This window comes from Myotis nattereri (assembly GCF_964212035.1).
Source record: "Myotis nattereri genome assembly, chromosome: 1".
NCBI lineage: Eukaryota > Metazoa > Chordata > Mammalia > Chiroptera > Vespertilionidae > Myotis > Myotis nattereri.
Genome location: NC_138075.1, coordinates 131077191 through 131091309, shown reverse-complemented (window position 1 = coordinate 131091309; position 14119 = coordinate 131077191). Strand labels below are relative to the sequence as shown.

Below are 14119 nucleotides of genomic sequence, written 5' to 3'. Positions count from 1 at the left end.
CTGATCAGGGGGTTGGGCGCCTTCCCCTGTCACGAACAGAGCAGGGTGGATAGAGAGGTTGTGGCCCCGCCCCCTGGCACACACAGAGCCGCAGGGCGATCAGGGAGTTTGGGCACTGCCCCCTGTCATGCTGATCCCCGGGGCCGGGAGGCCTCGTGGCTCTGCTGATCCCGGTGCTGGGAGGCATATTACCCTTTTACTATATAGGGTAGAGGCGTGGTGCACAGGTGGGTGCCAGCTGGTTTGCCCTGAAGGGTGTCCTGGATCAGGGTGGGGGTCCCCACTGGAGTGCCTGGCCAGCCTGGGTGAGGGGCTGCGGGCTGCTTTCTGGCTGGGGGTGACTGAAGCTCCCCACCGCTTCTTTCTTTCTTTCTTTCTTTCTTTCTTTCTTTCTTTCTTTCTTTCTTTCTTTTCTTTCTTTCTTTCTTTCTTTCTTTCTTTCTTTCTTTTCTTTCTTTCTTTCTTTCTTTCTTTCTTTCTTTTCTTTCTTTCTGGGCCAGCTTTAGCTTTGAGGCCTGGCTCCAGCTCTTAGGCCTCCGCTGCTGAAAGTAGGTTTCTGGCCTTTGCTTACAATGTTGCAATCCTGCTGGCTGAAGCCCAGTGGACTAAAGCAGGTTTCTGGGGTTTTGTTTAGCTTCTATATTTGTAACAATGTTTCAAACTGCAAGCTCAGAGGCCAGCAAGGCAGGCGGGGAACGTTGGAGTCCTCCGTCACTGAAGCAAGCAAGCCTCATGTTAGTTTCAAGCTGCCTGGCTTCCGGCCGCCATCTTGGCTGGCAGTTAATTTGCATATCTTGGTGATTAGCCAATGGGTAGGGTAGCGGTCGTATGCCAATTACCATGTTTCTCTTTTAGTAGATAGGATTGCTAAATCTTAGAGCTTCAGCTTAAAGACTAGTAGATCAAGTTAATACATAAAAATATTAAGGGGAAAAACACCAAAGGCACGTAAAACCAAAAAAGGAGGAGAGATTAAACTGTCTTGAAGGAACATTTGAAAGGTAAGTTTATTTACTAACATCATTTGCCAAAGTTATAGTATTTAGTTAGCTTTCATGCCGTACTAATCTCATGACCCTGGCACAATAGTAATTATGTTTTAAGTTTAGAGGCTAATTAATGAGTTAAATTTATTTTCTCTGAGTCTGCATTTGACGTATAAAGTTCATTGCTTTTCCAATAATTTTCTGTGTTCCAATTCTTCTTGGTAGAGTCACACATATATTTCCGATTCTCTTCTTGCTGTCATCTGGAGAAGTTTTCAAAAAGAGGAGTTCTAAGTTCCAGTTGACTTCTTATTGAAGCATTATGAATACATATTAACTACTCTGGGGTTTCTTGAGATGCTCTTTGTGTCTAAAGCAAATACAAAGGATACATTTTTAAAGTAAGTATAACCTGAACAGTTATAATTGTTTTCTTTAGTTTTGAGTCAACGACTCAGAGATCATCATTTAATTGTGAAAAAAAGCTGACACTTAAAATATTTATCATCAATGTACACTGAATTAAATCTGAGTTGTAGAGTTAATCATTCTTCTATTAGTACTCATGTAATCTGAGAATTCAAAGAATAATAGCTTCAGTTTAAAAAATTTAAAGTAGAAGGATATAAATTCAAGAGTATGGGACAATTTTTAAATCTCCTTTTCCCCTTTTCTTTCAAATAGTTCTGTTTAACATCAACTGGTCTTAAAAATAAAATGATCCTCTACTAAGAATCATTTGAAAAAGATCAATTTAGTGATAGTAATGTTGGAAACTAAAATACTGCAAAGGAAAAACAGATGCAACCTTCCTTCTAGAAATCTACAAAATAAATTTCCATTAAAGGAAGTAGAGGAAAAGGGAAAACACTGTATTTATCCAAAATGAAATTTGCAGTGAAGTAAATTAAAGCACATTAAATCAATAAATTAACCTGTAAAAATAGAGTTGTGTCACTTTTCCCCCTACATCCTTGTAATTTCTTCAAACTTTAAATTATACTTTTCTCCTACACAGTCTTCTTCCATATGCATATTCATTTGTGTTACGAGGTTTTCTGCTCTATCTTTCCACTTCTCTTTTTCAGCCTTTAATTCTTCACATCTCTTTAGAAGTGCTTCCATTGATAACTCCTGTTGAGGTGTCTTTTCCTCATCCAGACGTATGCATTTTGAAGATGACGGTTGCAGTTTTGCTATAAGCTCATCATTCTGCATGAATAAAAGAATATAGTTTGGTTATGAAGGTGTGGACACCAGTATGAAATTTTGAAATGAGTTCAGTTGCAATAAAATGTTATCTGTACAGTGGTAGAGTCTTCGAATGTGGAACCTTGAGTTACTCAGAATCAAGACCAAAGTTAAAACGACCAGGAGTCACAAAAATATATTTACTGTTGTCGTCTTTGCACACAACGTCTGCACTTGACTTTATACTCCTTTTCCTATGACTGTTTCATGTCTTTCCTCCACAAAATGACTACACATTGCCCCTTAGTGAGAAGTTTCTTACCTCTTGCCCCATTTTAACTCTTCATAATCTTTAAAAAAGTTTTAGATATATCTTATTGTGGTACTCAGGACTGTCACCAAATGCTTCCCAAGATAACACTTTCAAAATAAAACTAATTCATCTTATGAGCATGGATTCTAATGCCATCGGTCTTTTACTGAACCAGAAACATTAGATGCTAATTTAAGTTGCATTCCAAGAAGACATGATTCCCTGGATTACAGAGAAATTAAAACTTTTACTGTTAAAGTTTAGCGACATAAGCCCTACATTTTTTAGAACCAAAAAAGTGGGGGTGGGAGGCTGAATTCAATAATGCTATCTTTAAATTCTTTGTTACTTTTCACAAAATAAGGGAAGATACTAAACAAAACAACATCATCATCCTATCTAATAATAGACAAAGATGGTAATTGACCATACCTTCGTTACGCCTCCCATTGGCTAATCAGCATGATATGCAAATTAGCCACCAACAAAGATGGTGGCTAATTTGCATACTGCAGGCAGGGCGGGACAGCGCAAGCCACCATCCTGTCCCTGTGTGCAGCCCTGGGCACGGGGCTTCAGCGGTGCCCCACCCCCAGCCAGGACCCTGGGTGCCACCTAATACCCGCGCTGCCTAAGCCCCGCCCCCAGCTGGGACCCCCGTGTGCTTCCTAAGCCCTGCGCTGCCTAAGCCCCGCCCCCAGCCTGGACACCATGGCGATTTGAGAGCAGGAAAATGCCCGTCCACCGGGAGCACCCAGCAGGGCCTGACCCCAGGTGCCCTGGCAATCCAGTGATCGGTGAGCAGGAAAGTGTGGCCTGTAGGCAGCACCCAGTAAGGCCTGCTCCTGGGTCACCATGGTGATCCCAGAGAAGGAATGGGTGGACTGCAGGCAGCACCCCACCCTGGCCACAGCTCAAGGGAGAGTACAACATGAGTGGAGGCCAGGAGCCTGACAGATCAACAGAGAGGGGCACCTGCTCCAAGCCTCCATGGTGTGGCTAAGGGTAGGCCCCCAGCAGACACACACACGCACACACACACACAGAGCCTACTCTGAGCCTCCAATGTGGCTGGGGGCAGAACCCCAGCAGACACATACACACACACACACACACACACACACACGGGACGCCTGCTCTGCACCTCTGCTACCAGACTGTAGCTGTCAGTAGGACATCCACTGATGGCTCCCTGACTGAGGGACAGGCTGGGCTGAGGGAACCCTACCTCCCAGGGCATGAATTTCATGCAGTGGGCCTCTAGTTAACAATAAAAGACTTGCTGGAATGTCAGTCATAATGGTGACTGCTGTGTGACTGCTATGTCTGGTGCCATCTGACTCTCTCCCTAGGGAGCTCAGCCTGAGAACTCACCACCGTGTTGTGAAGAACCAAGCAGCCCAGGCCACATGGTCAGTCCTCATACAGGTGTCCAGCTGAGACTGCCCCAGCAAGCGTCCCAGTCAAAAGCCCACTGCACCTGACAAACCCGTGAATGAACAAGCCTTTAGAACAGTCGTTATCAACCTTGGCTGCACATTAGAATCACCTGGGAATCTTTTTACAATACTGATTGCTTGGCCTCATCCTTCGGAAATTCTGTTTCTTTGTTACTAATGTTGTGACCCCACCCCATAACAAAGAAACAGAATTTCCGGAGGATGAGGCCCAGAAATCAGGATTTTAAAAAAATTCCCAGGTGATTCTAATGTGCAGCCAAGGTTGAGAACCACTGCTCTACATGATGCTACTTCCCAGCTTCAAATCATCCCAGCTGATGGCAAGTGGAAAAGCAATGAGCTGGCCTCTGCCGATTTGTGAACAAGTAAATGCTGCTTTAAGACATGAGGTTTGGAGGTGGTTATTAAGCAGCAATAAGTAACTGGAACAGATACTGACAATAAGAATAGAGCGCTGGTTTTGGAGAAACCAAGATGGCGGCATACATAAACACCGGAAATTGCTGCCTCCCACAACAAATTCAAAAATACAACTAAAAGACATCATCCAGAACCACAGGAAGGCTGGCTGAGTGGAAAGTCTACAACTAGAAGTAAAGAGTAAAGCACACTGAGACTCAGAGGAGGTGTGGAAGTGCAGAGGTACGGAGGCACACACGGCAAGGGCTGGCAACTGAGGACGGGGCTGTCTTTTTGAATCGGGCGGGAGTCACATGCCCCCGACTGCTCTGAACTCCAGTTCTGGGTGAGTCTCTGGGGACCCAGACTCATACAGGGAGAAACTGGACTGTCTGGCAGCGGGAAGAACTTGGAACTCGAGGGCGGCTTTCTCTCAAAGGTGCTTGCAGTGATTACCGCGACACTGAGACGTGGAGACCCTTAGGGCAGGGCTGAGGATCAGCCATAGATGCTTGCTCAGCTCTGTTGATTCCCTGAGACCCCGCCCCACCCAAGCTGCTACAGAGGCTTTTGTATATGAATGGCCTGGCCCTTTGAAAACTGAAAATTACCTAACAAACTGCAGCTGGGCCAGACAGACCCAGAACTTCCAAGAGAAGGCCCACGGCCAAACAGCAGCTTGCTTTGCTTCACAGCTGGGCCTCAATTGGGTACCTTCAAACCCCACACAAGGAAGGGGAATCTGCAGATCTCTTCATAGCTCCTGCTGAGTAGCCTTAGACAGAGGCTAAATTAGCACCTCCTTAGATCCAAGAGCCAGTGTACCCAGTGGTCAGATTGGGACCATCCAGGTTACAACTCCTCAGATCCATAAGGGACACACTCAGGGGGCTGACTCAGTGAGCACCAAAGCCCCACTGAAGCAAGTTTTGCCTCATAAGGGTCTCTTCAGCACAGAAGTTCTCCCACCGTAGACACAGCTGACTCTCACAGCCAATTGGCCTGGAGGTCAATTCCTCCCAGTGATATCTACAACAATCGAGACTTAACTACAACAATACTGTGCACAAAGTCCACAAAGGGGTGCACCAAGAGTGTCCATCTCAGGTAATTGGGGAGGCTGAGCCACTGGGCACTATAGGACACCTAGCACAGAAAGCCACTCTACCAACACAGGGAAGCATAAAAAATGCGGAGACAAAGAAACAGGTCACAAATGACAGAAATGGAGGAAAGTAAATGACTGGATATAGAATTCAAAACCACACTTCTAGGGTTTTTCAAGAACTTTCTAGAAACCGCCAATAAATTTAGTAAGACCCTCAAAAAGTCTGGTGAGACCGCTGATAAATGTAGTGAGATCCTCAAGAAATCTAGTGAGACCCTTGAGGTTATGAAAAAGGACCAACTGGAAATTAAGCATACACTGACTGAAATAAAGGATATTATGTAGAATTCCAACAGCAGACTAGAGGATCTCAAGAATCAAGTCAAAGATTTGAAATATGAAGAAGCAAAAAACACCCAACCAGAAAAGCAAAATGAAAAAAGAATCCAAAAATACGAAGAGAGTGTAAGGAGCCTCTGGGACAGCTTCAAGCATACCAACATCTGAATTATAGGGGTGCCAGAAGAAGAGAGAGAGCAAGATATTGAAAACCTATTTGAAGAAATAATGACAGAAAACTTCCCCTACCTGGTAAAAGATATAGACTTACAAGTCCAGGAAGCGCAGAGAACCCCAAACAAAAGGAATCCAAAGAGGACCACACCAAGACACATCATAATTAAAATGCCAAGAGCAAAAGACAAAGAGAGAATCTTTTTTTTTTAAATATATTTTATTGATTTTTCACAGAGAGGAAGGGAGAGAGATAGAGAGTTAGAAACATCGATGAGAGAGAAACATCGATCAGCTGCCTCCTGCACATTTCCCACTGGGGATGTGCCCGCAACCCAGGTACATGCCCCTGACCGGAATCGAACCTGGGACCCTTCAGTCCGCAGGCCGACTCTCTATCCACTAAGCCAAACCAGTTTTGGCAAAGAGAGAATCTTAAAAGCAGCAAGAGAAAGAAACTCAGTTACCTACAAGGGAATACCATATGAATGTCAGCTGATTTCTCAACAGAAACTTTGCAGGCCAGAAGGGAGTGGCAAGAAATATTCAAAGTGATGAATGCCAAAAACCTACAACCCAGATTACTTTATCCAGCAAAGCTATCATTCAGAATTGAAGGTCAGATAAAGAGCTTCACAGATAAGGTAAAGCTAAAGGGGTTCATCACCACTAAACCAGTATTATATGAAATGCTGAAAGGTATCCTTTAAGAAGAGGAAGAAGAAGAAAAAGGTAAAGATACAAATTATGAACAACAAATACACATCTATCAACACGTGAATCTAAAAATCAAGTGAATAAATAATCTGATGAACAGAATAAACTGATGATTATAATAGAATCAGGGGCATAGAAAGGGAGTCGACTGACTATTCTTCGGGGGGTAAGGGGTGTGAGGGGTTCGGGAAGAGACAGGACAAAAATCGTGCACCTATGGATGAGGAGGGGGGGGGGTTTAGGGGGTGAAGGCGGAGGGTGGGGTGGGAACCGGGTGGAGGGGAGCTATGGGGGAAACAAAGAGGAACAACTGTAATAATCTGAACAGTAAAGATTTAATTAAAAAAAAAAAAAAAGATTAGAGCGCTGGTTTTCAAAATGGTGGCCAAATAGGCAGATGTGCCATGTGCCTTCTCATGGAGCAGATAGAAGGAACAACTAAATCGAACAGCATCCACCCAGAATTGAGGAATTAACAGCTGGTGAGAAAATCCATGGCTGGAAATGACAGGGGACACCTGGAGAATCGTAGGATCCGGGATCTGGGCTGGAGAGAAAGACTCGCGACCACTGGGACAGCGGGTCAGAAAGAACTTGCGCGGCACCAAGTCCGGCCCTTGGGGACACGGTACCACTGGACGGTGGAGGGTCCGCAGGATGGCTGGCAGCCAGGCATCTAGATCTGAGTCCACAGCCATGAGAGGCCGCCACCAGGAAGGCAGCCTGAAGAACTGTGGAGCAGCGCCTACCAGGGGGAGAGAAGCTCGCAGTGGCGCGGTTGTTTTGCCTTTACATTTTCCTTGCTTTTACTCACTAAACCCAGTTCATAGGACCTTTCCATTACAAACACTCACCGAGGCTGTGGTGCAGGTGAAGGTGCAGTTTTGTGGAGGCTGGGGAAAGGCTGTGGAGAGGAGCAGGATAGGGAAAGGTAACCAGGAATCCGGCACTGGCACCTCCCGAGCCTCCAACCCTAAGCAGCCATTTTCTCCTGAAGAGCCAGCCCCTGGCAGCACCCGCAAGGCAACTGGTGCAGCCTCACCCAACCTCGAGCTTTGCAGAGGAAACAGACTCTGAATAGAACCAGGGAGCCCTTGGGAATTGGGTTGAGGTGCTGTTTTGTCCTGAAACCAATACAGCAACACCCCCACCTAAAGCACATGTCAGAAATAAATGCTTGTGTAAATAAGAATGAAAGCAGACAGTGAAAGTAGGCAGATTGGTCCTGCCAGCCTGCAACCAAGACTGTGGAGACAGACACAGAGGAGTGGTGGATCACTGGGAATTTCTACACATGCTGACTACCTACCAGGAAACTGAGAAGTGGCAGACAGGACAGTAGAGAGGAGTCTTAAACCAGCCCCCCCCCACCCCCCGGGACATTAAAACTGGGCTGAAATGAATGACACTTCAGTTTTTTGTTTTTTATCTTTACCTTAAATTTTTTTTCTTTATTATTCTTTAACTTTTTATTTTTTGTATTATTTTTCTTCATTCCATTTTTATTATTTTAACATTATTTTATCTTATTATTTCTTTTTTCCACCCTTTTCTTCCTCACTTCTCCCTTTTTCATCCTGTTTCTCTTCTCCTATCCCTGCTATATTTTTTCTCTCTACACCTTGTTAAAAATTGACCTTCCTTATCTGCTTTATTGACATGTTATTATTATTATAGTCTCTGTTGGCTTACTCATGTATCTAATTTCCTCTCCCCTGCTTCAAATCAATGCATCCTTCTCTTTTTTCTTTCTTTACTAGTCAATTTTTTATGCTGTTGCTTTTCCTCTCCTATCTTGCTCTCTTCTTCTCCTAATGGCTTAATTAGTTCTACTCACTAAACTCAAGCCTATCTGCTCTCTCCTCTATTCTCCTTTTCCAAAAATAGAAGACTATATAGATAGATAAATTTTTTTAAAAAAAGTTTTTGGTTATTTTTTTATCTTTTTATTTTTTATTTATTGATTATTTTGTTTTTTATTTTTCTTCTTATCCACTCATTCTCTTTCTACCACCTCTATACTGAACCATGACCATTGTCCTATTCATTCAATTTCTCTACCTTACTCTGGAAATAAACTCTGCCTTTACAGATTCTGTCCCCCCTACCCCCTTTTTTTCTGGGTGCTTGTTGTTTGAATTTTTTTGTTTATTTTTTTGTCCTGTGGAGTTTTCTCCCCATACATGTATATTTTTTCTCCTTCATTTTGCTTCTTTTTCTTTGCACTCTTACCTTTTTCCTTTTTCTCAGTACCATTTTTGCTTTCTTTTATCTCTCCTAATTCTATTTCCTCTGGTGGTCACTTTTATTGGGGTTATCAGTATCGTGAGTACATTTGTGTTTTGTTCCCTTTGTGTCGTATCTTGTCGAGTTGTATTTTGTGTTGTTCTGTCAATGTGGTAGAGAGTGAGCCACATAACCAGAAACACAGAGAGGACACTCCATCCATGAATGGGACAATAACACTCAAGACACAACTACACCAGGAGAACCCAAATATCCCAAGTAGGGAACATCGTAAAATACCCAACCATAATACCTGAGAGTTGCAACACTGGATCCCACAAAACATCTACTATACAAGAAAAACTCAAAAAAATATGGGTGACATAGAATTTTGATCTAATACATAGTAAAAACCCACAAAGGAGCAGCAAAAATTGGGGAGGAAGAGAAACACCCCACATACAAAAGAAAAGGAGGAATCACCAGAAAAGGAAGTAAACAAAATGGAGGCAAGCAATTTGTAAGAGAAACAATTCAGAACAATAGTTATAAGGACACTGAAAAGGATGGGAGACAAATTCAACATGTGTAAGAATCAAGGGGAAATGAAGAAGAACCAAGTGGAAATGAAGAATGACATATCTGCAATAAAGAACACAATGGAAAGTATCAACAGCTGAGTAGAGGAAGCTGAGACTGCATCAGCAAACTAGAAGACAAGGTTAAAAAAAATACCCAAGCAGAGCAGCAACTGGGAAAAACAAACCTTAAAAGCAGGAGGAGAACGTAAGGCAGCTATGGGACAACAGGAAATGACCACCTGCATGGTAGTGGTGCCAAAAGAGAGGAGACTGAGCAAGGAATAAAAAATCTGTTTGAAGAAATAATGACAGAATACTTCCCTGATATTGAGAAAAAAAAATTCACAAAAGTCCAAAATGCACACAGAGTCCCAAACAAGATGAACCAAAAAAAACAAAAAAACAAAAACCCTGACACCAAGATACATCATAATTAATTAGCAAACACCAACGACAGAGTAAGAATCTTAAAGGCTGACCAAGAGAGACAGAAAGTTACCTATAAGGGATCTTCCATTAGATTATCAACTGATTTCTCAACAGAAACACATCAGGCCTGAAGATAATGGAATGAAATATACAAAGTGACGGAAAGCAAGGGACTGAATCCAGCAAGGCTATCATTCAAAATTGAAAGGGAAATCAGGAGCTTTAGAGACAGAAAAGGACTAAAGGAGTTTATTACCACCAAGCTGGCAGTGTAAGAAATGCTAAATTGACTGCTGTAAAAGGAGAAAATAGGAAGGGAAGAAGGAAAACAGGAATAAAAAATAAAAATGGCTACAAACAAATACCTATAAATAATAACTTTAAACATAAATGGACTAAATGCTCCAATCAATAGACAATCAGTGGCTAAATGGATAAAATATCATGACCCATGTATATGCTGTCTACAAGAGACCCACCTCAAAACAAGGGATTTACACAACTGAAGGGATGGAAAAATAACTTCCAGGCAAATGGAAATGAAAAGAAGCTGTGGTAGCAATACTTATGCTTGACAAAATAGACCGCAAAATGAAGGCCACAACAGGAGATAAGGAAGGCCACTACATAATACTAAAGGGATTGATACAAAAAGAAGAAATAACACTGGTAGACATACATGCACCCAATGCAGAAGTACCCAAATAAAAACGACGACAACAAACAAAAACAAACAAACAAACAAAAACACCTCCTGGAAGATATCAAGGGAGAGATCAAAAACTATAAAATTATAGTAGGGGACTTTAATACCCCACTGACCTCACTGGCGAAATCCTCTAAACAAATAATCAGTAAAGAAACAGCAATCCTAAATGACTCACTAGATCAGATGGACTTAATTGACATCTTCAGAACATTTCACCCCAAAACCATGGAATATATGTTCTTCTCAAGTGCACATGGGACATTTTCAAAGAGAGACCACATATTGACTCACAGGAAAAGTCTCTCCAAATTCAAGAAGATTGAAATCATATCAAGCATCTTCTCAGACCAAAATGGCATAATATCAGAAATAAACTACAACAAAAGTAATAAAAAAATTCAAACACTTGGAAGCTGAATAGCATGCTATTAAACAATGGGTAGGTTACAAAAGAGATCAAAGAAGAAACTAAAAACACCCTGGAAACGAATGACAATGAAAACACAACAATCCAAAGTCTATGGGACACAACGAAGGCAGTCCTGAGAGGTAAGTTTATAGCTCTACCAGCCTACCTCAAAAAACAACAAAAAAAAATTGCAATAAATCGTCTAACTCTATAACTTAAAGAATTAGAAAAGAGCAACAAGAAAATCCCAATGTGAGCAGAAGGAAGAAGATAATCAAGACCAGAGGAAAATAAATGACATAAAGACAAAAACAAAAAAAAGGAAAACAAAAAATGATCAATGAAACCAAGAGCTGGTTCTTTGAAAGGATAAACAAGATTGATGAACCTCTAGCCAGGCTCATCAAGAAGCAATGAGGAGAGAGGATCCAAATAAATGAAATCAGAAATGAAAGAGACGAAATAACAACAGACTTCACAGAAATACAAAGGATTGTTAAAAAAAAATACTATGAACAACTCTATTCCAACAAACTGGACAACCTGGAGGAAATGGACATATTCCTAGAAAAATACAACCTTCCAAAACTCAATCAGGAAGAATCTAAAAACCTCAATAGGCCAACAACTATGGAAGAAATTGAAGCAGTCATCAAAAAGCTTCCAGCAAAAAAACAAAACAAAACTGGGGCCAGATGGCTTCACAGGGGAGTTTTACCAAACATTCAAGGAAGAACTAAAACCTATCCTCCTCAGACTATTCCAAAAAACTCAAGAGAAAGGAACACTTCCAAGCACATTCTATGAAGCCAACATTACCCTAATACCAAAACCAGATAAAAAGAGAACATGATGAAAGATAATTACAGGCCAATATCCCTCATGAACATAGATGCCAAAATCCTCAACAAAATTCTAGCAAATTGGATCCAGCATCACATCAGAAAGATCATACACCATGACCAAGTAGGATCTATCCCAGGGATGCAAAGATGGTACAGTATCCACAAATCAATAAATGTGATACATAATAAACAAATTGAGAGATAAAAATCACATAGTCATATCAATTGATGCAGAAAAAGCATTGGACAAAATCCAACACCCTTTCTTGATAAAAACCCTCAGCAAAATGGGAATAGAGGGATCATACCTCAACATAATAAAAGCCTTATATGACAAACCTACAGCCAACATCATACTCAATGGGCAAAAACTAAAACCATTTCACCTAAGAATAGGAATGAGACGGGGATACCCACTTTCACCACTCCTGTTTGCTATCCATAGCCATCAGACAAGAAAAAGAAATACAAGATATCAAAATTGGAAAAGAAAACGTAAAACTGTCATTTGCAGATGACATGATATTGTACATAGAAAACCCTAAAGAGTCCATCAAAAATTATTAGACTTAATTAATGAATTTGGCAATGTAGCAGGATACAAAATCAAGCCAAGGAATCTATGGCATTTTTATACACCAATAGTGAACTTACAGAAAGAGAGATTACAAAAAAGTTCTATTTACCATTGCACCAAGAAAATTATGATACTTAGGAATAAACTTAACTACGGAGGTAAAAGACCTATACTCAGAAAACTACAGGACACTGAAAAAAATAGAAGAAGACATAAACAGATGGAAGAACATACCATGTTCATGGATTGGTAGAATCAACATCATTAAAATGTCCATACTACCCAAAGCAATCTATAGATTCAATGCCTCCCCATTAAAATACCATTGATATATTTTACAGACCTAGAACAAACTCTCCAAAAATTTATCTGGAATACTAGTAAAATAAAGTCCCCAAATAGCTGCAGCAATCCTGAGAAAGAAAACAAAGTAGGAGGGATCTCAATACCAGATATCAAGCTGTATTACAAAGCCACTGTTCTCTGATAAGGGCCTAATCTCCAAAATTTACAGGGAACTCATACAACTTAACAAAAAGAAGATAAACAATTCAATAAAAAAGTGGTCAAAGGACCTATATAAACACTCTTCAAAAGAGGACATTCAGAAAGCCAAGAGACATATGAAAACATGCTCAAAGTCTCTAATAATTTGAGAGATGCAAATCAAAACAACGAGGTACCATCTCACACCTGTCAGAATGGTTGTCATCAACAAATCCACAAACAACAAGTGTTGGCAAAGATGTGGAGAAAAAGGAACCCTCGTGCATTTTTGGTGGGAATGCCACTGTGGAAAATAGTATGGAGTTTCCTCAAAAGTTAAAAATGGAACTTCCACTTGACCCAGTAATCCCACTTCTAAGAGTCTATCCCAAGAAATCAGAAACACCAATCAGAAAAGACATACACTCCTATGTTCATAGCCGTATAATTTATAATAGCTAAGATATGGAAACACCCTAAGTGCCCATCAGCAGATGAGTGTATTGAAAACCTGTGGTACATATACACAATGGAATACTATGCTGCTAGGAAAAAGAATGGACTTTTACCATTTGCAACAGCAATGATGGACCTGGAGAGCATTATGCTAAGCTAAATAACCCAGTCAAAGAAAGATAAATATCACATGATCTCACTCATTTGTGGAATATAATGAACAACATAAACTGATGAACAAAATAGATCCAGAGACAGAGAAATACCAAACAGACCATGAAACCTCAGAGGAAAGGCAAGGAGGATGGGGAGCGGGGGGCAAGAGATCAACCAAAGGACTTGAATGCATGTATATTAGCCTAACCAATGGAAACAGACACTGGGGTAGTGGGGGCTTGTCCTGGGAGGTGGGAGTGGACGGCGAGGGGTCAATGGAAGAAAAAAGAGACATATGTAATACTTTAAGCAATAAATAAAATAAAATAAAATAAAATAAAAACAGACTGCTGACACTAAAAAAGAAACACACACAAGTTGGGAGTGCCTTTAAACTGCAGGTGGATGGAACCTGACATAATGTAGAGAAGAGTGAGAATAAAAACCAAAAGTGCCTCCAAGAAATGATGAGTGGAGGCCTGATGGCCCCTGAGGAGGCTGACAGCAAGGGCTTCTGGACAAATGAACAAAATGACACTGAAACAAGGATGACAGGGA

General features: G+C 41.2%; 1 protein-coding gene across 3 annotated transcripts in view; it reads right to left on the bottom strand.

Moving 5' to 3' along the window:
• Positions 1-491: 491 nt before the first annotated feature.
• Positions 492-14119, bottom strand: part of LOC308523140 (coiled-coil domain-containing protein 144A-like) — a 64325-nt gene continuing 50697 nt past the window's right edge. For all 3 annotated transcript variants that reach the window (XM_081096830.1, XM_081096831.1, XM_081096832.1), the window contains 2 exons: positions 1922-2198; positions 492-1356 (listed from right to left, as the gene is read on the bottom strand). In XM_081096830.1, coding sequence (XP_080952956.1) covers positions 1953-2198 — 246 coding nt within the window. In that variant the 3' untranslated portion in view covers positions 492-1356; positions 1922-1952. The remainder of the gene's footprint in view (positions 1357-1921; positions 2199-14119) is intronic.